Genomic DNA, 24,854 nt, shown 5'->3' on the forward strand with positions numbered 1-24,854 from the left:
TATAGTGAATCTAATACGTTTTTTATATCTTTCGATCAAGTATTAATATTAACATTTTTGGTATCCAGATATAATGGACAATGGTATTATGTAATAGTTACTTTATTATTTACCCTCTTTGTGAATTGTATAGAAATTTTAAAATGTTTTCTATAGTTGAATTTTTTGAATAATTATCGTACCTTTTACCTACACTATTTTTTTAAATACATTATTAAAATCTAACCGTAATTATCATTCAGTATCTAGCATTAATAATTAGTTAATGTTATTTATTACATATAATATTAATAAGTAACAGATTATATATTATTTATTCGTTATTTAAGGTTATAGATTGGCTATAGTTATTAGTTTATTATTTATTTTTATTGCATATAGTTACTGCACTTGTTATTGCTCGTTAAAATTGTTTGTATTATTTCATATAAAAACAAATTGTTTATTAACAACTGTAATCTGCTTTAATGTACTCTCTCGAATAATTATATTAAATATTAATTGTCTAAATAACAAGTTAACATAGTTACTTATTTAAGTATACCTGATACCTACAAATTGTAGGCTACAATTTAACTATTTTATTATTACCTGTACATATAATTTAATTACATATATTACTATGATACGTATACGTACTTCAAGATAAGCTAGTTTATCAAATGATTTTAATCTAGTCGGAAATTCATCAATATTTGTTGTTCTATAAGCGCCACTTATTCATTACATTATCATTTATATAGGTCTAATATGACCAATCAAATTACTCGGGTTTGAGATTGGATATTAAATAGGTAATAAAAATTACAAATAAATATACTATTTTGTTGTTGGGTAACGATTATTACAAATAATAATAATACATTTACGTGTTTATAGAGATATAAATAAATCTATGGGATGCAATTTTTTCAAAATAAATAACATAAGTGACCTTCGATACATATTTTTTGGACAAACACTCGAACTCGTTATTTATGTTTATTTAATTTTATACAACTCGAATATTTATAAATTGTACGTTAAAATAAAAAAATTATTATTCCTAATTTCGTCAATACTTTCAGTGTACCTAATAAAAACTGCTAGTAAGGTTAACTGGTTACAATCTACTTATAAATTTATATTATCCATATTTTGCGCAGTCAAAAATTAACGTTTAACTGCAGCAGAAGACACGTGCTGCACTAGCAGCTATAATTTACGTGATAAATTAACTGTGAATGCTGTCTTATAATACTCGTAATTATTGAATATTATAATGTTATCTATCCGGTGACTTGGAATTTACAAATCATATTGTACAAAATAATAATTATATTTTGATTTATGTGCACCGGAAAATCGAAGAATAGTATACTAGTTTGCCTTGTATAAAAAATTGAATAGGTATAGTGTTTCATAAAATTAATTAAAATTAATATATTGTGCAATTAAATAAACTCATTAAAGAACAGACATAATAATATTTTGTCTTATCAACATGTTATTATTTATCACATCTTTTTTGAAAACAAAAATGTATGTATATAGTTTTATAAATAGCACAAGTTAACAACAGAATTATATTAAATTTATTGAATAAATAAAAAAAAACTTTATTTACTTAATAATAATACTAAAAATTATAAATTTAAATTTAAAGCGTGATGAATAATTGAATAATATTGCCATAGTTTTGTACGATAAATTCGAGTTAAAAAATAATTGCCAAAAAAAATAAGCTGTAAATTTAAAATGAAACCAGTTTTTTTTTTGTTGTAATTTAAAAGATTAAAAACAAAGATAATTTAAATTTCAAAATATTTTGTCTTTTTGGAGCTATTTATAAAAATTGATATTTTCAGTTTTTTTAAAGAATATATCTTAGATTGAATGAATATAATATCAAAATAAACATTTAAGAAATGAAAAAGCTTCAAAATTGAATATAAGATTACTCATAAGTTGTTCTACGATTTAAAAATATCAAAAATAATAGATAGGCTGACATTTTTAAGCTATTGTAAATATCACGGAAATTTATATATATATTATTTAGTATTTTAAAATCTGAGGCTTGAAATTTTTGTAAAATATACTAAAAATATCAAAAATACATACAGCATGTGCTTATTTTTATATAAATTTGCTTAAATTTTTACACAATCGAGTACAATAACAATCCTTATTCCAATGGTTTTAGTTATTTCCTTGTGTACAATTTAAAAAATATAACTCTATTCTTATTATAATATTTATATTATGTTTATTTATATTTATTTATATTCTGATGAATTTGAAATATTTTTTTCAGCACATATATTTTCATTGTTTTGTATACACATTTAAAACGTCTACCTAAATATCTAAAAAAATTTTAGTTATTTATACCTAAAAAAAAAAAAAAAAAAAAAAAATGATTAGGTACTATAAAACTCCCCTTCGTGGATTATTGTAATAGTATCGAATACTATGGACGTAACTAAAACCTTTTTGTGTAACCCTAAGTAACCGTACTAATGTTAAATTATAGCGTTATTATATACAACCCATAACCGTAAGCATTGAATGTTTAAAAACGTCAAAATAATAGGTACATTTTTGTTTTTGTTTTCCAGAACGCGTCAGCAGAGTCGTGGAGCACGATAACCGTTTAATTAACAATAAACAGACTTCTGGTTTATCTGATTTTTGGTTAAAAGCCGGTCATTGATGAACCACGCTGGGACGACAACCACGACACGTTCTGCTGAGCGGACCTATATCTTGCAGACGACATGCAATTGGTTAACCGATAGAAGCCGCCTGCGAGTAACCGAAATTAAAACGATATCATCACAGCTACTGACTGCCACAACTGCCCACACTAAGTAATAGGATTGCTCCATTCTAGTATTTTACCACGATGGAACGGAACAGATTGTTTCTGGTACCACGGTTGTAGCCGGACTCGTATATCTGCGACAACGACCACGACCATCACCACCACCACCACCACTCGCACTAGTCGAATTGCTATCCGATCGTCTCTTGTAGATTTATGGAAGCGGACGATGATGGACGCGACCCGGCGGCGGTGGCGGAGACGGAGACGAAGGCGGCGGCGGCGACTACGACCGGAAAAGACGACGACGACGATGACAGTGGCACTTCCGGTGGCAGCGAAGAGTACGACGAATATCTGGCCGACTTCCTAAGAAAGCTGTGCCGGGAACGGGTAACCACCAATGATCAAATAGTGCCGTGCACTGCAAAGCGGGTATCGGTTCAGGTGGAGTCTGTACCGTATGGGGGTGTCCGGTACGGGGGAGTGGAGGGCAACGAAGCGGACGCGGACGACGATGACGACGCATCTACGGCAACGATGACTCGCAAACCTAAGATACCAGACGGTGGCTGGGGCTGGATGGTAGTGTTCGCCTCGCTGATGATCTGCCTGATCTCAGATGGAATCAGCTTTTCGTTCGGGTTGCTATATATCGAGTTCCTCAAGGAGTTTCAGGAAAGCAAGTCCAAGACGGCGTGGATCGGTAGCCTGTTCATGGCCGTGCCGCTGATCCTGGGTCCGGTGGGAAGTGCTCTAGTCGACAAGTTTGGGTGTCGGAAGATGACCATCCTGGGTGGTATAATATCCGGCTTGGGGTTCATCATATCGTCATTCGCCGACTCGATCGAGATGGTGTTCTTCACATTTGGGTTCCTATCCGGACTAGGCCTGTGTCTGTGCTACGTCACGGCCGTCGTCAGCATCGCGTACTGGTTTGACAAGAAGCGCACTTTAGCCACCGGGTTGGGTGCGTGTGGAACCGGTATCGGCACGTTTCTATATGCACCAATGACTCAATACTCGATCGAGGAGTACGGCTGGCGGGGCACCGTGCTCCTGTTAGCCGGCACGTTTTTCAACTTTTGCGTGTGTGGAGCGCTGATGCGCGACCCCGATTGGCTGATCGCTGAACAGAAGAAACCGGCAGTCACTTGTGGGCATTCAACAGCTGTCATCGCCAAACCGTGGACTGACACCGAGGAGTCCATCGTCGATCACTGTCCAGTGGTAGCCATCGAGAACGAAACAGTTGATACGCCCGCCGGAAGGACTACGGGATTCGAGCTTATCGCGTCTGAACCGGATGTTGACGCACTCATGCAGTATCCAGGAGTTGAGCAATACAGACGTATGGTGAAAGAAGCTCAGTGCGCCGAGTACAGGCTGACTGGTGTCACCACCACCGTCCGCAGTCCAATGACCGACGGTGTTCGGCGATTGCCCGACGACAACGCTGGTTTCCGGTCAGTCATCAACTTACCCACATATCTCAAGCACAACGAAAAAGTGAGTTTATGCGTTTTTTAACAATCCCCGCCGCACTTACACCTCACTCATATCATCTAAACAATCAGAACACATAGATTTCAATTTGGATTTCGAACATTTTATCTCCCGACAAATCACATTTATTCACTTTAAATGTTATCAATAACATCGTAATTGTTTAAGTAGATATAATATAGTTTACGACGATAATATGAATGGCGCAAAATGCGAATACTGTAAAGCGTTAAAGAAAACCATTTTGACATTAAGCTTACCGTCGTTAGAATTAAAGAGCTCTTAAGTATAAATACTTTAAAGAATAAATCCCCTCTTATTTTAACAGAAAACGACATTTTAAATTATATAGACAGATCGATGTTTTTAATGATAAATAAATTCGGTTTTATAAACCGTATAGTGTCGTATATTTATTGTTCTGTCATCTACGACGTACGTGATCTTATATTTGCATTATTTCATGCGTACAATTGTTCCGGCTATCGACATATTACATTATTATATTATCAACAAAAAAATTGGAAATATAATCATTGAAAAAAAAAAAAACAATTGAAATCAGTAGGTATTCAAATTTTAGGTGGGTGATAAAATTTATCGTATACAATATTTATAAAGCAATTGCAAATGTTTTCAAACAATTTGTTGTGATTTTCTTGTTACACGTCTATAGTATTATACTTGTAGACATGTTATACGAATCAAAGCTATATTAATAACCGGAAGCAACGAGTTAGGAATAATGATATACATTTAGAAGTTATCATTACGCCAAGTTAGGGGTCCTCCAAATAATAATTCTTTTGTAAATCGTTTTTATATACACATATATGTATGCAATATATAAATACCTGTTACGTAGTGGAAAAAAATTTAAAAAAAAGTTACTTGACATAAATATTATGTACTTTATGTACGTACATATTATAAAATATAATATTATATATATATATATATATATATATATTATAATACGGTTATTAATTAAATTATGTTGAGAAATGTATTAGGAATATTTTTTTTAAGAAACTAATATTTTTAATGGACATTTTAAATTAAATTAAACTGTATTCAAAAAATAATAATATTTACACTAAATGTAAATACAAAATTAAAGTATACGAGTTTAAGTAAATAACTATTTAATTACAAGCATCGATAATTATTGTAGTTGTCTAAATAAATACAGAACAATTATTACAAGTAAATCAGTCGATATCCTTAAAAAAAATATCTATTGTTTTTGTTTTGTGAAATGTTAACAACAGCATTATTTTTGGCATTTAGTGATAATTACATTAAGCAATTTTCCTACACTTGACGCATATTTTCAATTTAGAATTTAATTTAGATAAGATTATAGAGTTTAGTGATGCTAAAGTAGATCAATTATTCTAAATCATTGTTTTCTATTCCATATTGTACTTAACTTAAAATAATAATTATAATTAATGGTTTGGATAATATAAGATTTATTTTATAAACATAGAATTTATGATGATAATTTTGTTTGAAAATTTTAAAATTAAAATAATTTAAAGTAAATTAAACTCATTTACAAATAAAATATAACTAACCTATAAACTTAATACCCCTTTACTTACATTTCACCACTTGAAAAATAAAAATAAAAAAATAGTGCGTGTGTCTATTACGTGAGGGCATTACTCGCCCCTGAATAGACAGCATAATAACCATACCATCAAAATACATTACTGTTTTGTATACTGCTCGATGATAAAAATCTATGATGTTCAAAAACCACAGATGATAAAACAATAATAGTGATAGTAAATGCTTACAATGTTAAGAATGAAGCTGCCAAAATTCAAAAAAATAAAATTCCAAATTAATTAATACCTATAATTATACCATTATTTTATTATTCAGTCTAAGTAATCAAATATATTCAAAAATACAAAAACTAACTCAGTTATAACTAATTAAAAAACCTAAATTTTGGGTAAATAAAAGCATTCTTGTTAAATAATCAATGAATATCCAAAATATTTAATTCCAAAGTTTAGTGTAATTGTATGAAAAACCAAAGTTTCATAGCAATATTAATTGGGAAAATAAATAAAAATATACGAAGCAAATTTAAATGAAATCATTGTCTCATCTTAATTTTTAATGTTGTTCCTTAGTCAAGAATGTAAATGTTAAAGCCTATATAAATTTACAATATTGTCTAGTAAAATAGGTAGATACTATATTAGCTTGAGTATGGTAGTATTGCCTTAATATTTACATTGACGCATGTAATATATTAATAATAATAATAATAATAAAAATGACGAAAATTTTCCGGATACTGAGTACTGAGTGATAAAATATCACCTCGTTTTAAATATTATGGTTTACAATTTATCTTTCAGAAGATAATTTGTAGAGCTTATGGTCTTTGGGTCGCGGGAAGGGGGATGGAGTCACGAACTATACCGTCCAGAATCGACGATGGCTTTTATGTTAATCAGGTAAATGAGATTTTATAAAAAAGCTACGTTTAAAATTCATGAATCACCGTTTATTTTATACTTAATAGCCACTGGTTGTTCATCCATACAGTGTTGAACCGTTTACGTTATCGTTGAATTCTATGTTATTATCATCTTAAAAAAGTTCCATAAAAATACACTATTAATAAAAATAAAACTAAATACTTGGTATGTAAATGTATGTATTGTACTAATACATATATATATATATACATTTATCAAAATATATACTTTGAGTATTTTAATAAGCCCCACAGACTGTCATAAATATAATAACACAAATTTTATCGGGTGTATATTTGACGGTTTATAAACTATAAAAATAATGGTTTTCAGTACCGCAATAAATGTACAAAGGAAAATTTGTATATCTATACTTAGTAAGCCACGTTTTGTATCTATATCATGTCGGAAGCAGAAAAGCTACCAATGGTACATAAATAATACTATATAGTTAATTAAATAAATAAATGTTTAATTGTGTATGCGAATTTATGGAAATATACATTTAAATGTTGAAGACTGAATTATTATTAATTTAAATTCGACTACATACATATACAATTATATCATTTATGAGTTCAATATAATATTATTAAATTTAATTAGGTACTGCATATAGTGTTGAAGTGATAATAAGTTGAATACCTATGAAATGTATTATTATAGTTGTACAAATAATACATTCAATATAATATTCTATGACGTGTTGCTGCACAACGTTCGCTAGTTTTAATCATGGTTATAGATAAACGTAGTTTGACAATCAATTTGAATACTTATTAATTTTGTGATATACGATTTAATCGTTTCCTACTAGTGATTAATTTTTGTAAAACATGAACCGATTTGAGTTATAAATGCAATATGTTATGTACGAATGATATTATAATATAATAATCCAATTTCAATTTCTTTTGTGATAATACATTAATACCTATATAATGTTTATGGTTTTGTTATCGTATAGATGCATTTTAACGTGCAATTGAAATGATTTTTTTTCCAACGACGTTATCATGTCCACGATTTACGGACATTATATCTAAGGTAGGCTGCCAATTTTCGTTCCTTTTTCTTCTTTCAATAATTCATACCATTCACGTACTGATCGACAATCGCACACTTAAAACAATATTGGAAATAGTCCATAGTCCGATAACCAGCATATTATTATAATATATACCTACCTGGTTCAGTAAATTAATATTGTTAGAAAGAAACCCAAAACTGGCGATTAAAAAAAAAAAAAAAAATTAGGAAATCTTTATAGTATTCAGTTTGTGGTATAATGTATAATATCATTATGACGAGAGAATAATGTGTATTAATAAATAACAGCATAAAAAATACATAATACGTAGGTATTTAGACACTAAACAGACAGACAGTGTGTCTTACGAAAGGAGAATCAATATTATAGCCGTATGTAGGTTAGTTTATTGACATTTAATCGAAAAAATTCTACCATTCGAATTAATAGAAAATTTCATCGTCTTGGCATGTCTGCAGTTCTGCACTCTATACAAATCATTATACTATTAATAACACATACAGTTTGTCAACCTGTTATAATTTATTGTTATCATGTGTTAATATATTATGCGACTTTAATAACTAGACCGTGTTTTATCGCAGGTCCCATTCGAAGTACTGGAGTCGTTAAGTTCCAACAAGACGCTGTTCAACTTGATCCTAGAAAACTATCCAAACTTGTTATTGTGCCGGAGCAGCAGTGTGAGTCAGGTGAACAATGCGTCGCTGGGCAAAGATCCGTCGGATACCCGGACGGTTAACAACAAAGGTAGTGGGCTTCGGTCCGACACGCCGCCGCTGGTCATGAAGATGAAACTGAAACAATCAAAGAAGTCGAACTCTATGGGTTCAGGCGGCATGTCACCACTGGAATCGCAGGCAGTTTCGCCCCCGCAGACTTACACCGCCGACAACAGCCCCGAAAGACAGCACAAGGCACATCCATCGATGTTGAAGAGACAATTTAGCACCACTCAAAACAGCTATTTTAAGAGTTTACCATATCACAGGTCAGTCGTACGATCAATTTCGCATAAGCTATTCGACCGTATAATATGGTCGATTATAAATAATAACACGCAATACAGAGCTTGCGCTAAAGATATATTAGAGCTGCACATCACGTTTGTCTGGCAGAAGTGAAAACATTTGACGATCGTTTATAATAAATAACACATATTAACATAACTTCTAACAGTCACAAATTTAAGTAAGAAAATCTTTTTTTTTTTTTTTATCACAACCTCTTCAGTATCACTATTTTCCATTTGGTGATGGTAATTAATTTTAGCTCAATCACAATATTTGGCGGCATAACACAATGGTCATGAGCATGGTTTATTTTAAATACTATAGATTTAATCTCTTGATAATCATAAATAAATTATCAATGTTTTAATAATCATTATAATTTCGGAAAACAAAATGATGTCTAATGATACCTATGTTATAAGCTCACAGACATATAGAATTAATTATTAAAAATTCAAATCGTATTATTTTTTATGAAGTGCACATCATTTAAATAAGAACTGCACACTTTATGCACAGCTACACGTTAGCGCAAGCTCCGACGCAATATACAATGCTCACCATAGGTAGAATTAATAATTTCAATGAAAAATTGAATAAAATTGAATAGACTTTCATATAAAGACGAGTTTGAATTTCTAAAAATGCAACACTAATTTTCTTTTTTCCCGAAAAAGTCCTAGATATTTTCAAATTGTATTATTTTTCGTGAGCACGAAATAAGAACTATTATTTATAAGCGATATAAGCAACAACGATTACATATTATTAAAAATACATATTCCGCGTGTATTGTGTATAATCAAGTATAATACAAATCACGTATAATCACTGCGATAAATCTAGATTATGATAAGAGCATAGAATCATAGACGTAAATGTGTTATAATATGGTACTGAAAGTAAGCAAATTTTCCAATAAAAATATACTAGAGCTTGAATATTATCTATTTTCAATTTTTCATTCGTTTTATGTAGTTACTAAATTGAAAATAAAATTTTTATTTTATAATAGATACACTTAACATTTTGCTTATTATAATATAGATAGTACGGATTCGATATATTTTTAGTAATAATTTTAGAATTTTGAAAACCTTGAGAATTATTATATTATAGAATATTGTATAATGTTTGCATGTACAAATTAATTATTGGTAAATTATCTGATGGTAGAATCCAGAAATGTGACACATCCTTCCAAACTATATTTTTAAACACTTCAGAAAAAAAAAAAATTAAGTTATATTTCACTTATCCGAAAAATGATTCCGAGTTACACAGAGTTATACAGAATAATAAAACATATTTATTTTTTATCAATTATTCCTAATTTTGAATATTTAACATAGGGAAAAGTGCGTTTCATAAATTGACAACACGGTTGTATTTTCCTAAAGGATTCTTTACTTTATGACGTGCATAATGTATGATCGATCACATACGTTAAACGTCACAACTCAAACGTTCGAGCAATAAATAAAACGGGAATAATTTTTTTTTATTCTTGAATGTGAGCAGAATTCAATCAAATATTTTACGAATATAGATAAGATGAGATGGTATTTTAAAATATATTCCGAAGATACGTACAGCTAAAATCCAAAAATTCCACTGTATATATATTATGATTTATAATACAGCTGAATGTATACTAATATTATACTCGGGTCTTGCATAACTCTGTATTATCTATTTAATAATGTAAAGATAATGTTTGTTATTGTATATATTTAATAACTTTGTATATATATATATATATATATATATATATTACATATAAGAGCGTGTGTTTTTTATGGATGGCATCGTGGCATTCAGCATTAAGATATTACACTAAAATGCTTCGAAGTGTTTGAAAAAAGTATTAATATTCTGTTCCTTTACTCTATAGCATTTTATTTCAATATATTTTTTTATTAATAATAAGAATCTATAATTTATATATATAGTCTGAAATAATATGCATATAATTTAAGGTAGTATTCTCTTTTTCGTTTTTATCCTCATCGCGTCTGCCGTCTCAAAACACTTTGCATTATCTTAGAGTATATTGTATTATACTTGTACATTATAGTATCTATATGTTTAATCAATGATAATACACATATTATATACCAATACTTAAAATTTATTATTACATAGAATCGTTCTTATTTATTTTTATATATTGTAGAGTATTCAATGTATAATGTTCAGTAGATTCTCGATGCATTGGAATTCAGAAAGTTTCAATAATAAAGTAAAATAACTGAAAGATCCTGGCTGCGAATTCCAACCAAAATTATTGGGATTAAATAAAACGAAATGGCTGATACTACAAAATAATACTCTCTATATAGAGAGTCCAATCTATTATAAGTTATTTGATAGAATTTCCTTTAACATTTCAGCATATTAGTATATTCTTTTGTAAAGTCAGCTTGTATTCTATAATTTAAACTAAATTATAGTTTATAGTCATTAATTAAATTTATTTGTCTCTTATTTTCTGTATGTATAATGTTATTAGTATAATAATCAGTGGCGTTTTTACAGTGATAGGGGCTTGATGATTTAGTGAATAAGAATAGAAATCTTGATTTCATTTTACAATTTGACAATATTTATACATATAAATAATGTAATAAACTTTTCACCTCCCTCACTAACAAAAAATAAGTTGTAAATACACCACTGGTAATAATTTATTACTTATTCAGATAATTTTAGTGTTATGGATCTAACCAGCTTAATGCATGACACTTATAATAAAGGTAACTGTTAACTTTTAAAAATATATAATAAACCGTATTTTTAATTTTTAAAATAACTTTAATAATTGCATTTAAAAAAAATTAAAATTTTATAATTTACAAACAATCGTTTATAATTTTATATTGATAAATTTTTAAAAAACGTTTTCAGTTAAAATATATTCAAGTAACTTTACAACATTTTTAAATGCAATAGTTTTTAAATAAAATCGTTCTTTAATAATTATTTTAAATTTTAAAATGGAACAAATGCTATGTATTTCAAATTTCAATTTCAATTTGAAATTACATTTATATATAAAACTTATTATGATTATTCCAGCATAACCGCATATTTTTATTATTAGCTCATCAATACTAGTATACTTATATTGAAAAAAAATTGTTTTCTGTGTTATGGGGTTCAATAATTTATCCATTTAAGTAGATAAGTAATAAATGACTGAATTTTAAAACAATTTTCTAGTCACGTATATTTAATGGTCTGTAGTTATATACTGTATTTCTATAATATATATTATGTAGTTTTATAAGATGTACGTTTTGCATATTATGATATATTAGTTTTTAACCATTGAAACATTTAGTGTGTTGAAATATTAATTTAGATTAGGGATCAATCATAAATTATGTATCGTAAATTTTGGCAAAATCCCATGCACGTTATATAATTTATGAATGCTCGTAAATATGAACATAATATATACATTGTACATAAATCGAATTATTGTATATTGTAATATATCATACTTCGAACGGATTAAATACTATTTTCATGATTTAATGTGCCTGAATCAGAATAATTCGAATATATTATTATTAAATGTATACAACCAAGTTAATATTTTAGGGATTGTTATAGGGAAAATGTCTTTCAGGAAGAAGAGATTTTTTTGATTCTGCGCGAAAGAGTTATTAGTGTTTATGTAATTGTTTTAAAATATATTTATTTTCATATACATATTAATCATAATATAATATAGTCTTATAGTTTTGCTACGTCTTATTCGACAAACGTCCCTATTCCACTGATTAATGATAAATATATCATAATGATAATTATTATTATAAATCGCAACAAACAATAACACATTAGTAAAATATCATATTTTTGCTGCTCTACTACTGTACGCTTATAGCGTATTTCGTAATTTTTAAATAATAATTATATAAATATAAAGAGGGTTATAAACCTAAATAATAAAACATATTTTGTGTTTCAGGAGCTCCGTGATGTACAAAGGAGCGATATTGAACATCCAAAAAAATTCTATGAAAGCGTCCTCATGTCCAGACATATACAACAATAACTCTACGCTAACAGTCACTAGCGAACCCGATTCCGTAAGTTTATTTTTTTCCCCCGAAACAATTTACGTCTTCCTTCTTTTAGACGACACGAACGGATGCAGAACTGTAACTGTAACTGTAAACATGTAAAACTGGAATTTCGATTCTGTACGAAAAACGAAAAAATGTATAAACGCCCAACACACACGTTTTTACAGATGCTTCGCAGGCATAGTTTTGTCAAAGTAATTAATCAGTTATCAAATAAACGTGTGAATACGGTACGTCGAGTTAGGCGGAAAAGGTCATATTTTCATCCAAAATCATTAAAAAAGGTAAGGTAGGATAGCGAAGACGTATGGTGGATGGTGAGTGCTTCTAGGAAATGGATGCATTTGGCATGAATTAAACAATGGTTATATTGGATGGAGGATTATGGTTAAAAGTATGCAATGTGTATTGAATTTATTTTGGATAAGTAAAAAGCCGTTCGTTTTTAAAAAATAAGTGTCAATATTGAAGTATATCTATTGTTACAGTATTAAATTTTTTTCCACGCCAATAGCTCAATTTTATCCGTAGGTACGCTATTTAAAGAAATCGAAAAAAAATAGGACATTGTGATTATTAAACCTTGACTGTTGATTAACCTTCAGTAACATTGTATAAATTAAATTATTAAAATACTTTAGTTACTACTTTACTAGTACAATATAAATTACTATAAGCTAAATAACTATAAAGGTATTAAATTTTTTTTAGTTTCTAGTTAGAAATATAGAATTAATAAAACAAATAATAACAAATAAATTATAAATTAAAAATAATTAGAAATAATACATTTTACTAAGCTACATTTGTCAATTTTGTTCCATCAATATAAGCCAACTAATAATATAACTTACAAAATAATTTTTTTAATTAAATAATTTTTGCTTTCGAAAATCTCAACATGTTATCGCTTGCCATAACTTTTGTAGTTATATTCCACATTATTAAAATAAATAAATAATTTTATATTTATTTGTCATGCTTAATTTGTTCTTACCTATAATTTATATTTATCAAACTTTTAATAATACATTTAAAATAATTATTTCTACAAAATCGTATTAAATTAATTCACTTTGTAAAAATTTATTGTTGGCAATTTACATATTATTATATACGTATGTAGTTAATTTTTTTTTTTTTTTTGTCAAATGGTTTATTTCGCCACCACATACTTTTTCCCTACACACTCGCCATAAAATTGAAACGATTCGAGACTGGCGCCTAATTTATAAATTATTATTATTATATAAACATAAATTAATGTCCGTTGTAATAATATTTGTTATAATTTAATACAAAAAAATAACGTGTAATCGCGATAAATCCACCCACATAAATATGCATGTTCAATTCATATATTTATGCAACACTTACTAAATTAAATAATTTATATGAAATACGTTTAATGTATAACTACTATAAAGACATAGATATTATATAATTATAATATTATTGTTCGCATTCAAATTTAACGCTACGCATGAAAATAACTAGACATATATAATGATATGACAATCACACGCACACATGAAAAAATAAATACAAAGTTTTTATAAGTTATTTCAATTTAATAAACAAGCAATTGTTTTTAAATTTCTAGTGGAGCGGTAGATGTTTGATTTTACAAAAATGTGTTTTTTTTTATGTCTGTGTATATAATAAGTAGTTGATAAACTGTTTCAGTTTTCACTTTGAGAATGGTCTTGGATATAAAATTGAATATAGTTTGTACTTTAAAGAAGTAAACATTTAAAATTGCCAGTACATTTTTTTGTAATTGAAAAAAAAAACAAAAAATTGAGGAAAAGTTGGAGTTTTTATTATTAAAATATATGTTTTGTAACTATGGTTACCTAATAAAATTTAGTCTTCGCTCAAAATCGTTTTTCATCACATACAAAAGGTTATTATTGTTTTCAGATTCAACATTTCCCATTTGTCTACCTTTTTCATGATTTCAATATGACTTGATATTATGCATACAATATATATTATATAAGTAAGCAAATAGTATCTATATATTATTGCAATTTAAAAAAATGAATGAAAAATAACGCTTCGTATAGGAATAAATCAACAATAATCGACGATATAGTAGGTAAAAGTTTAGATTTGAAATATTACAGTTAGGCGTGGAATGAAAATGAAAATGCACGAGAATAAACCATTACATTAAAACTTAAACCAGTTAGGTATTTATATTTTTTTAATAGATGAAATTAAGAATAAAAAAAAAAAAATTGAACATATTATATTTAAAATTAAAAAAATGTGAAATGCCTCTTCCCAACTCCCTTCCTCCCATCTCTCTTTACTATTAACCATTTTGCTAGTATATATAATTTAAAATACATAATGGGAATTTCAAATATGCGGATAAGTGCCGCACGTGACGCATATACACCACTATATTAGACGGATTCTGTCGCCGATGGCCAGACCAAAATTCCTGTGTGGTTTTGTATGTTTCTGACAATTACCATTTTTCCTTGCTTGATGCACATATTGAATTGGAGAAATAAGTACTTATACATACGCAGTGCATTTAAAAAAAAAAACCTCACTGTCAAGAGGAGATGAGAGTCCGGGCATAACTCTCTATTGCTCTTGTGTAACTATTTTTTCAACTCTGTAAACATTATGACGTAATACGGTTAAAATAAGATAAACTTAATGCAGCAGTGTAAGAGCTATAAGTCCGCCGTAGTATAAGTCATTTTTGTTTCATATTAAAAAAAAAATGTAAAAAAAACCGTAAGTGCAGTTAGAAAATTGAATATGAATTGTTTACCTGTATATTTTATGCAACTTCTTAAATTACTCCAGTAGCTTAGGGGCAAATCAAAAATACAGCTGTTGATCATATAAAAAGTTAACATTTATTAATTTATATATGTTGAACATAATATTATATTGTAGTCATCCGATGCCTGTTTATAAATATATATATATATTGACACCTATTGCAGTAGTTTCATTTAAAAATGTGTTTTCATTTTGTTTTTTCTTCTCGGAACTAATTGCTCTATACTAATTATTTTCGTATTATATATTACAGGCAATCCTAATAAATATATAAATAAATAGATAAACAAATAAGAAACTTAGAGAGACGTAAAAAAAATATTACGAAACATTTAAGATATCGAAAAAATAAATTACTTGTATATTTTAATATGAGTGTATTATGAACAATATTTTGAAAGTCTATTAAGTCATTTCATCGATACTGTTTAATATTTTAAACTTTAGACTGAAGTGATCTTTCAGCGAAAATACGCACAAATCACAAAATGATAATTAAAAAAACTTATCTATTGTATGATAATATACTAGTATACTATTGTATTATATTGTTTTGTTACAATCGAATCGTTTTAACAACGCTCGTATTCTGAATGAGTGTAAAACGTGTTGAAATCACAGCACGGGAAAAACGAGCACTTATTCCTATATATTTATATGTATATATATACAATACATATATACATTCATACAAACGTCCGCAAGAGGGTCACCCACTGGAAATATTGGCCTTGTCGTGGACGTTTTATATAAAGATTAATGTGTATTAGCACTGTGTGTGTGTGTGTGTGTGTGTGTACGTGTTCATGCGGATTATAAGCGTTTTTGGTGACATGTGCCCGTTATTCAAACTTATCGCTGTAGACTTACTATAAACGCCGACACCATTCGGTGTATAGTATATTAATATAATTAGACGCGAGCTAATAACAAGCTAATGATGTTCGGTATCCGATCGGTGCCAATATAACATGCGACGTAACTTCTATATTCACCAGTCGTGTGCCCGATCGTAATTTTGTTAAACTTAATATTATTTTTCCCTTTCTCATTGACGCGTTAAGACAAACGCACAGACAACAATTCAATATTGTTTTATACAAGATGATTCGCCAAATATGCTCGCTACCGTTTTGTTATCAAATTATAAATTTATTTAATGTATCACCATATTATCGCGATACAAGGACTTTTGAGGAATAATAATGTCTAAATATTTAAAAATATTATTTTTAGTATACTTAAATGTTAAAAGTACCAAAAATCAATAATAAAAGTATGAGGGAATGCGTAATCAAAAGATCAAATTGCGGTGAGCATACTTGATGAAACACTGTGTATATTGTAAAATATCGTTAGACCATAGACATACGTTTAAATAATCATCTGAATATCTCAGTCCTTATGGATCAACAATTTTCAATTGCCTTATTGAGTAATAAATATATGTTATTAAATCATTTTATTATATTATTATTATTATTGCAGTGTTGTCATATTGTTTTTTTATGTACGTATGATTATACTTTTTTATGTAATTGATAAAATTATCTCTTAGAACAATAGATGGATGTAGTCGAATTTCACAAAACTTATGATATTATTAGTTGACAGATTTATAAGTCACATTTACACGAGGTGATGTGCCATGTTATATGTGTAAAGTTATAATATTCTTACAAAAAAGTTGAGCCTAAACTAAAATTATAGCCATAACTTAAATTGTATTTTTTATCTATAATTTTAATTTATTTATAATCTCAAGTAATTTAGTTATTATTGTACCGTGAGTATTTAATGATTTACATACTGATTTAGATCACTTCTAAATTAATAACATTTTATGATTTTAAATATTAATAATTGTGTAGGCATATCAGTTTTATTGAATATTAGAACATATTATGTATAATGTTAATGAATTGGGATCCCGCGATAGATGTTTTTTTCTATTAAATACATATACTAAATATACATTCTAATATTCAATCTCGATGGTTCTGACACTTTTTGAGATTCATTCAAGTCAATCGTTTTGATGGAAAGGTATGTCCAATAATTCTTTTCGATACCCCTCCCCTTAAAATCCCGACGGTGAAATAAAGACGCCGACGATGACGGTACTACACTTAAGCTGCCTGTTAGGTACCCGTAATACCCGAACAATGGTTGACGTACTGTTATATATTATAATGTATGAAGTGGTGTCGTATGTGTATGTATTATATATTACAATAGTGGGTGTGCACGACATCGGCGGCGGCTGTACTAAAATACTTCCAACGACAACAATTGCGCGACCGATCAACCGCCGTCTCATCGCTAAACGTCCGGCCCAGAAATCATAATAATATAATCTCGGACTCAGAACTCGTAGTATATTTGTCTTTTTGGACTACCCATCACCTAGAACGATCTGAGTAAGGAACACTATTTTTTTTCACACATATTTAAGAGTCAAACAACTATAATTTTATTTTTAATTTTTATGAATTTTCCCGCTATTTTGCTAATTATTTATATCGTGCGTATATAATTTATCATATAACATTGAAAAAACGTCTTTATAAATGAGTAGGATCTTGTATCAATAAGAAATTTTATCATTTTATGCGTATTAGAATTTAGACTGAGTTTACGTATGATACATAGCGAGCTATAACTCTTCCTTTACCTATACTATAAATATTTAAATTGAATTACCATTTTTTGTTAAATGGATAACTGATGAATGGTTATGGGAAAATATTGTAAGAAAATGTGTTTGTACAATAATCCAAAAAGTTTGTGGACTTCAAAGATTCTATAAATTATAGAAAATAAACTTAAATCAGCTATATTTTAGTATTTGGTACTCTGATTTAAACTTATAAAAAACAAAGAAACTTTAAATTAGCTTGTCTTGTGATTATTTTGTCTTGCTAAATTCATGATGAGAAATGATTCTAGAAAAGTTTTCGGATCCACTGAATTACATTTAATTTCTTATAGAAAATATTTTTTATTCACCTGAATTTATATATTCTTTAATGGAGCTTATATAATATGTAGTTGATATCATATCATTTTATGATAAAATCATATTTCTGTATAACATTAACACAAAAACGGAAATTATCTACACGAATGAAAAACATAATAAATAAAATTTATATTACGAACACGTCGTTTAGACCATTTAGTTTGTCTGATCCTATAGCGCACGTTCTCAGAATACATAAATCGTTCATTTCGTATTATACAAGATCTTAAAATAAGAGAAAAAAAAGAAGAAATAAATCTAATTCCATCTAATAAAATTTGATTTTCTTTCATTTAGCGTTGTACATAAATCTTGGTGTTTCAAAATCTACCAACTCTTCCGCTACTTGTCCGTTTTTACATTTTGAGTCAGCCACGGTCTAGTGGAATGCCGATGAACCTGTCTTGTCTACCAAATGTTATTTGATTAAACATGTTGATTTATTTTTTTTTACAGAGTTGTTTACGTTACGATTTGAATTTAATTTCGATTCAAAGTCAATTTACATTGCATCATGCACATTGTAAGATATTTCAAACTTTCAAAGTATTATATCGTAAAACACGACAACGCTGTACATTCAAAGTTTCGAAATCCTAATACGCTCCTTCACGTTAGGTTTTTGATTATAAAAAATGTTGACGTAATTGAGGTTTATGTACGTTTTTAAATAAATACACATTCAATTTTAGTATTATTTACAATAGTATTGGATAGAATATTATTTACTGTTTTATTTTTTGGTATATGTATAATACGTAAGTTTTCCACTTGTATTTTTATTAAATTATCCCAGTGATGTACTCGAGAAAAGGATGGATTTCCTCCTTAGAAGTCAGATTTCGGTATTTATAATTAAATAAATATAAAAAATTTAAATTGTTAAATTAATATTAAATAAAATTAAAAAATTAAAAAAATTCAAGAAATGCATTTATGTAGGACGTAAAGAGTCTTTCGACTACCATATCAAGAATTGTGTTAAACATGATTAAATGACCCTCTCCCCAGTCGAACTTCAAATACGAAGCTGCAGTTCTATTTAAATATCACACCAACTATAGATTTTTATTAATTTATCGAAAACTCATAATATATACTCTCGTAATCCAAAGGAAATGGGCTTTTGTGTTGCAATTAAAAAGCAGACCAGATAGGACAAAGCGCGCACAGTTCCTCTGCATTGTGTACTTGTTAATATATATAATATCAAAACTATTTCGTCCTCCCGCTCGGGTGTTGCGTCGACTGCATTTTAATCGCCTCCTCCCCGCCGTTGCCGACGCCACAAACAAATAGGTCATACGCGTACGTCGGCTATGTACGCACTCGGCAAATAACTTAACCTGATGACATTCAAACATCTAAAATATTGTATCAAGCATTTAGTAAGATATTATATGGTCAAAGGTAAATATGTTATTGAAATAGTCGCTTAAAAAGTTAACCTAAAGTTAATATATCGTATTGATTATTGGACTAACTTGGTAGTTAGAAGGAAAAAATATTATTTGCATAAGGTTTCTTGCTGGTATACAGATAAAACTGAGTGTACTCCCAGAATCCTGAGTAATATTACGCGGTTGGTCCTATTTTAAGTGAGTTTCTATGCGACCGTCATTTGTATTCAAAATTTGTGATGTCATAATGATAAATGTACTATTATAATATACCAATCCAATACTGTCATATAGTACGACTGTAGCACAAAATCAATTTAATAATGCGTGTACTCTTTTTTGAAATTTCTGTGCACAGTTCGTATGTATGCCGGACGATGTTTAAACATTTGGTTTTACATTCCAGCACCTATAAATAATTCAGAAAGCTAAATTTTTTTTTAATAACCATTCTGTCATCAATATAATGGTTGTTTTTTTTTTCTATGTGTTAAAATTTCAATAATATAATGCAATCATGCCTATATTATTTCGTTTATATACACCAGTGTTTTAATATTGATTATAATATACCAATACCATGTAGGTATTGCATATTATTCAGAGTACTCGTAATAACTTTAAAGTATTAAATTATTGATTTTATACGAATAGATATTATTTTTCTCGTTGATTTTCCAGAACAACACTACGACGAATTTCACCGTAAACATATTTCATTTTTTAATCATCCGAATAATTTGTTGAGGTATATCATAAAAGTTGAACTTTTTACGTATTACAATTTTAATAATCAATAATGTGCCTGTAGTAATATACAATTGTATCTGATCTAATAAGTATCTCGCCGTTTAATGTTTGACAATATTATAATAATGTACGATGGCGATGAGTGTTCTGTGAACTTATGATACATAGAGATATTTGTATAAAAATAAATTATAAAATATTAGACAAATATTAAACGATGTGGTAGTAAAGTAGAGCGAGAAACAAGCGAGTGCTGATAACCATGATATAGTTCATGTACTCGTATGAGGCTCGATATAAGCTTGATATAGCATACTTGTGAGTAGATTTTATAAACAAGTGATTGTTATTTATTAGTTAAGTCGTATACGTTCTAGGTCGTTTTAGTGCAAAAAGAGATAATTCTTCAATAAACAACGGGTTTAGAGGGTTTATGTTTAGTACTGAAACTTAAGCGGTGATTTCAAAAATTAAATGAAAAGACTAATAAATACGTCTGTCGTGTTAGTAATAAAATAAATAACTCAGAATGCTATAGTAGTTTGTTATGTGCAAAAAATAAAATAAATATAAATATTATAATTTATTCAGTTGAATGCATTTCGCTTGTATAAAAAAAAAAATAATGGCCACTTTATTATAAAATTATTTTAAAACAAAAACATTAGTATTACTCACTCATTGATCATAATTCTTAGTTAATATTTAGAAACCTTAAAATGGGTACTCGTAATTCCCTACTCGTATTAGTTATTAAAGCATTGTCAAAAATCACTAAGAAATAATATTAACTCTAACATAAAACAAGCAATTTCATCATTTTTATCCACCTTGATTATTTCCGGTAATATATTAATACATCATAAATAATATACGTGTACTGATTTAACTATATTATATATGTATAAACAAAACATCGTAATAATATATGTGCACTCACTGAACAACAAACGGGTCAATAGTAACTAAATTAACCAGACTACTTACTCCGGTGAACCATCGTCGTGTCACTGTCACTTTTTACAAGAAATATAAATGCAGTGACGAACCCTACAAGTATAAACAACTATAGGCACATAACACAATATAAAACGGATCGAAATTGCAATCTTTCAGATATCAAGCGATCGAACCCATTATAATATAATATTAATTATATTTACATTTCATTGTAGACATACATACATTACATTTTCGTCCGAAAAATTCTGACTATCATAAACCGTATTTTCACCGGTCTCCCATCGATCTGCGCGGCGGCGGCATTATACACGCTTATTCTGTATATATATATATATATATATATATATATATATATATATACATACAGTTTTTAGTATGTTGAGTCGGGTCAAAAGCTAACACTGTTCGATCGATAGCGTTCGCGCAAACGCCCTGGCTCTCGGTTTCTCCGAGCAGGTTAAAATGCGTACTTACACACTCAGTGATCGGTAGGAGTAGTTGCGGCGTGGGTAGCGTGGGTGGCGGGGGTGGCGGCGGCGGCTACATCGGCGGCGGACGGGTAGTGGTGCGTTGCAGACTTTCGGGTCTGAGTGGTAGCGAGGGCTTAAGAGTAAATCACGAACTAGACTCGTTATGATATCAAGTCTTCGAGCATCACAATGTAAAAAATGATAATAATGTGTCGTGACCGTGAACACTTCCTACAGCTACAGTGTAATATCATTATGCTGTTTAGATTTTTTTAAATTCTCGGAAATACGACCCGACCGAATGAAAACTTAAATTGAACGGAATTGCATTTTGCATGCAACTAGTCTGATATAAAAGCACAATATAATAATAATATTTAATGATTTCGAATAGGATAATAAATATATTATATCATACATACGCGCTGCAGTTAAAGCAGCCGGTGGTGGTTGCATGTCGTGTATTATTTTGAATTTACATAATATCATATAATATTATAATAGTACGCATCATTATCCCGATAAATTGATACGGTTATAGCCAAGTAAATATCACGATGATATATGTTTAAAAAAAGTTTGAACCTCGATTACCGTTTGCTGTGTATAAAATTGGGTGTTTTCAGGTAAACCTAGTATAGTAAAGAACAAAAATGTATCGACTTTCGAATGAATGATTTCTTATAAGGCGGAGTCGGGAGTTGTATAATATTTAATAACAATAATAACCCTGTTTACTCACGCCAATATATATTTATACCACACGACCTTTTCATATGATTTTATTAGACAATCTATTAAAGTTCTATCTTTCTACAAGCCAACGTTTTATAACTCACAGTTCTGTTTCGAATATTCAATTCCATAAAAAGTACACATTTTTTTTACTTTTCACTGCTTTAAACATTTTCTGATTGATAATATTATTAATCGTGATTCGTGTATTTTATCATTTATTGACTATTGTACAATATGAACTATTTATTATTAAAAAATATTTTTTAAACACCGATAAGAATGATGTGGATAGGCAATTTATTATTATTTTGAAATGTAAATAAAAAATTGTTTTTTATGCACTGAAAATAAATATGATTTATTTTATATAGGAATGGTACACCGAAGTGAAAGAGTTGTTCAGCGGTATCTTAGACTTCAGTATGTTTTTGGAACTACATTTCCTATTTCTGTCCCTCTCCACGATATTGCTGTTTACATGGTTTATCGTTCCGTATTTCTATCTCACTGATTTCGTCATGGCTCAGGGACTGAGTGAAACCGACGCATCCACTATCATCAGCACCATCGGAGCTACGAATACTGTCGGAATGGTACGTATTATGCAAATCATTATATAATTATTAATTATTTTTCACTTTGTAAAATCCAACATAAAATACGAAATAATGAATTGGAAAGGAAGTTGTTTAATAGCGTTTTAACAAAAAAAAAAAAAAGCATTTGTTTACAGAGCTTAAAGCACTATAGCTCGATAAGCTCTTAAATGAGAATATAAAAATGGTAATCTATAAAAAATTCACATAAAAAATATAATATTTTGAATGTCAGTAAATATTATATTTTAAAATTAAGTTCTTAAACAAACAATAACATAACTAGCGTTAATATCTCATGGAGCTAACATACAATACACTAGGCATGCCAGGAATATATTTTTTATCGAATAATCACTAGAATCCAGAATTATTAAATAATATGAATTACTAAAAAAAATTCTTAATATTATGCCGAAATTATTTTTAACATTTCATCTATAGCTATGTCTGTCGTATAATTTGTTACATAATATATAATTCTTAACCCAACAAAGAACACTTTTGAAGTCAAATTTTTAAATTTTACAATTAAATTTATAAAAGTGCTCATACAGAGATTTCTTGGCTCATACAAAAAAAGAATATTTTTTTTTTGTTTAGGGTAACATTGCGGTAGTATAAAGTAAAATAGTTATTAAAATTGGATACCATTTTAAGTCTGTATTTTGACTAAAACCGCTAAAATTACTATATCTTGACCTATAACCTAACCTACATATATTTATTATGTATAAGTATTATATTATTCATAAATATGCGTAGTTTACTTTTAACGAAGTTTAAGAAGTTTAAGACAAAACCAATTCACTAGTATAATAATATAACTCGTAACACGCAACGCTGTACAGAAACAGCTATAATCAATAAAATATATATCTACTATGTAAAATCAAAGACATAAAACGGATAACTATTATATAAATCCATAGTTTTTGATCAATTTTCATAAAATAGACGTCAATCAATTTCAGCAACATCCGTTTTGTGCCATAGGCTACTTTTTATTAATTTTTATCTTTCAATTCACGAATGTTGAATATAGTTGACTTACGAAAAATCATAATATTTTTTATTAATAAATTGTTGGGTTAATTAAAGAAAACAAAATAGTTGTTTTGATTAGAAAT

At 28.6% G+C, this 24,854-nt stretch overlaps 1 protein-coding gene across 2 annotated transcripts in view; it reads left to right on the forward strand.

The window, feature by feature from the left end:
* LOC113556017 overlaps positions 1 to 24,854 on the forward strand; it is a 39,683-nt gene that overhangs the window by 11,612 nt on the left and 3,217 nt on the right. The window contains exons 2-6 of one of the 2 annotated variants that reach the window (XM_026960708.1): positions 2,601 to 4,315; positions 8,452 to 8,858; positions 12,860 to 12,980; positions 13,145 to 13,261; positions 23,500 to 23,721. In XM_026960708.1, the coding sequence (XP_026816509.1) occupies positions 3,023 to 4,315; positions 8,452 to 8,858; positions 12,860 to 12,980; positions 13,145 to 13,261; positions 23,500 to 23,721 (2,160 nt within the window). In that variant the 5' untranslated portion in view covers positions 2,601 to 3,022. The remainder of the gene's footprint in view (positions 1 to 2,600; positions 4,316 to 8,451; positions 8,859 to 12,859; positions 12,981 to 13,144; positions 13,262 to 23,499; positions 23,722 to 24,854) is intronic. The other variant, XM_026960709.1, reaches the window with a different exon arrangement.

This window comes from Rhopalosiphum maidis, chromosome 4 (genome assembly GCF_003676215.2).
Source record: "Rhopalosiphum maidis isolate BTI-1 chromosome 4, ASM367621v3, whole genome shotgun sequence".
Classification (NCBI taxonomy): domain Eukaryota; kingdom Metazoa; phylum Arthropoda; class Insecta; order Hemiptera; family Aphididae; genus Rhopalosiphum; species Rhopalosiphum maidis.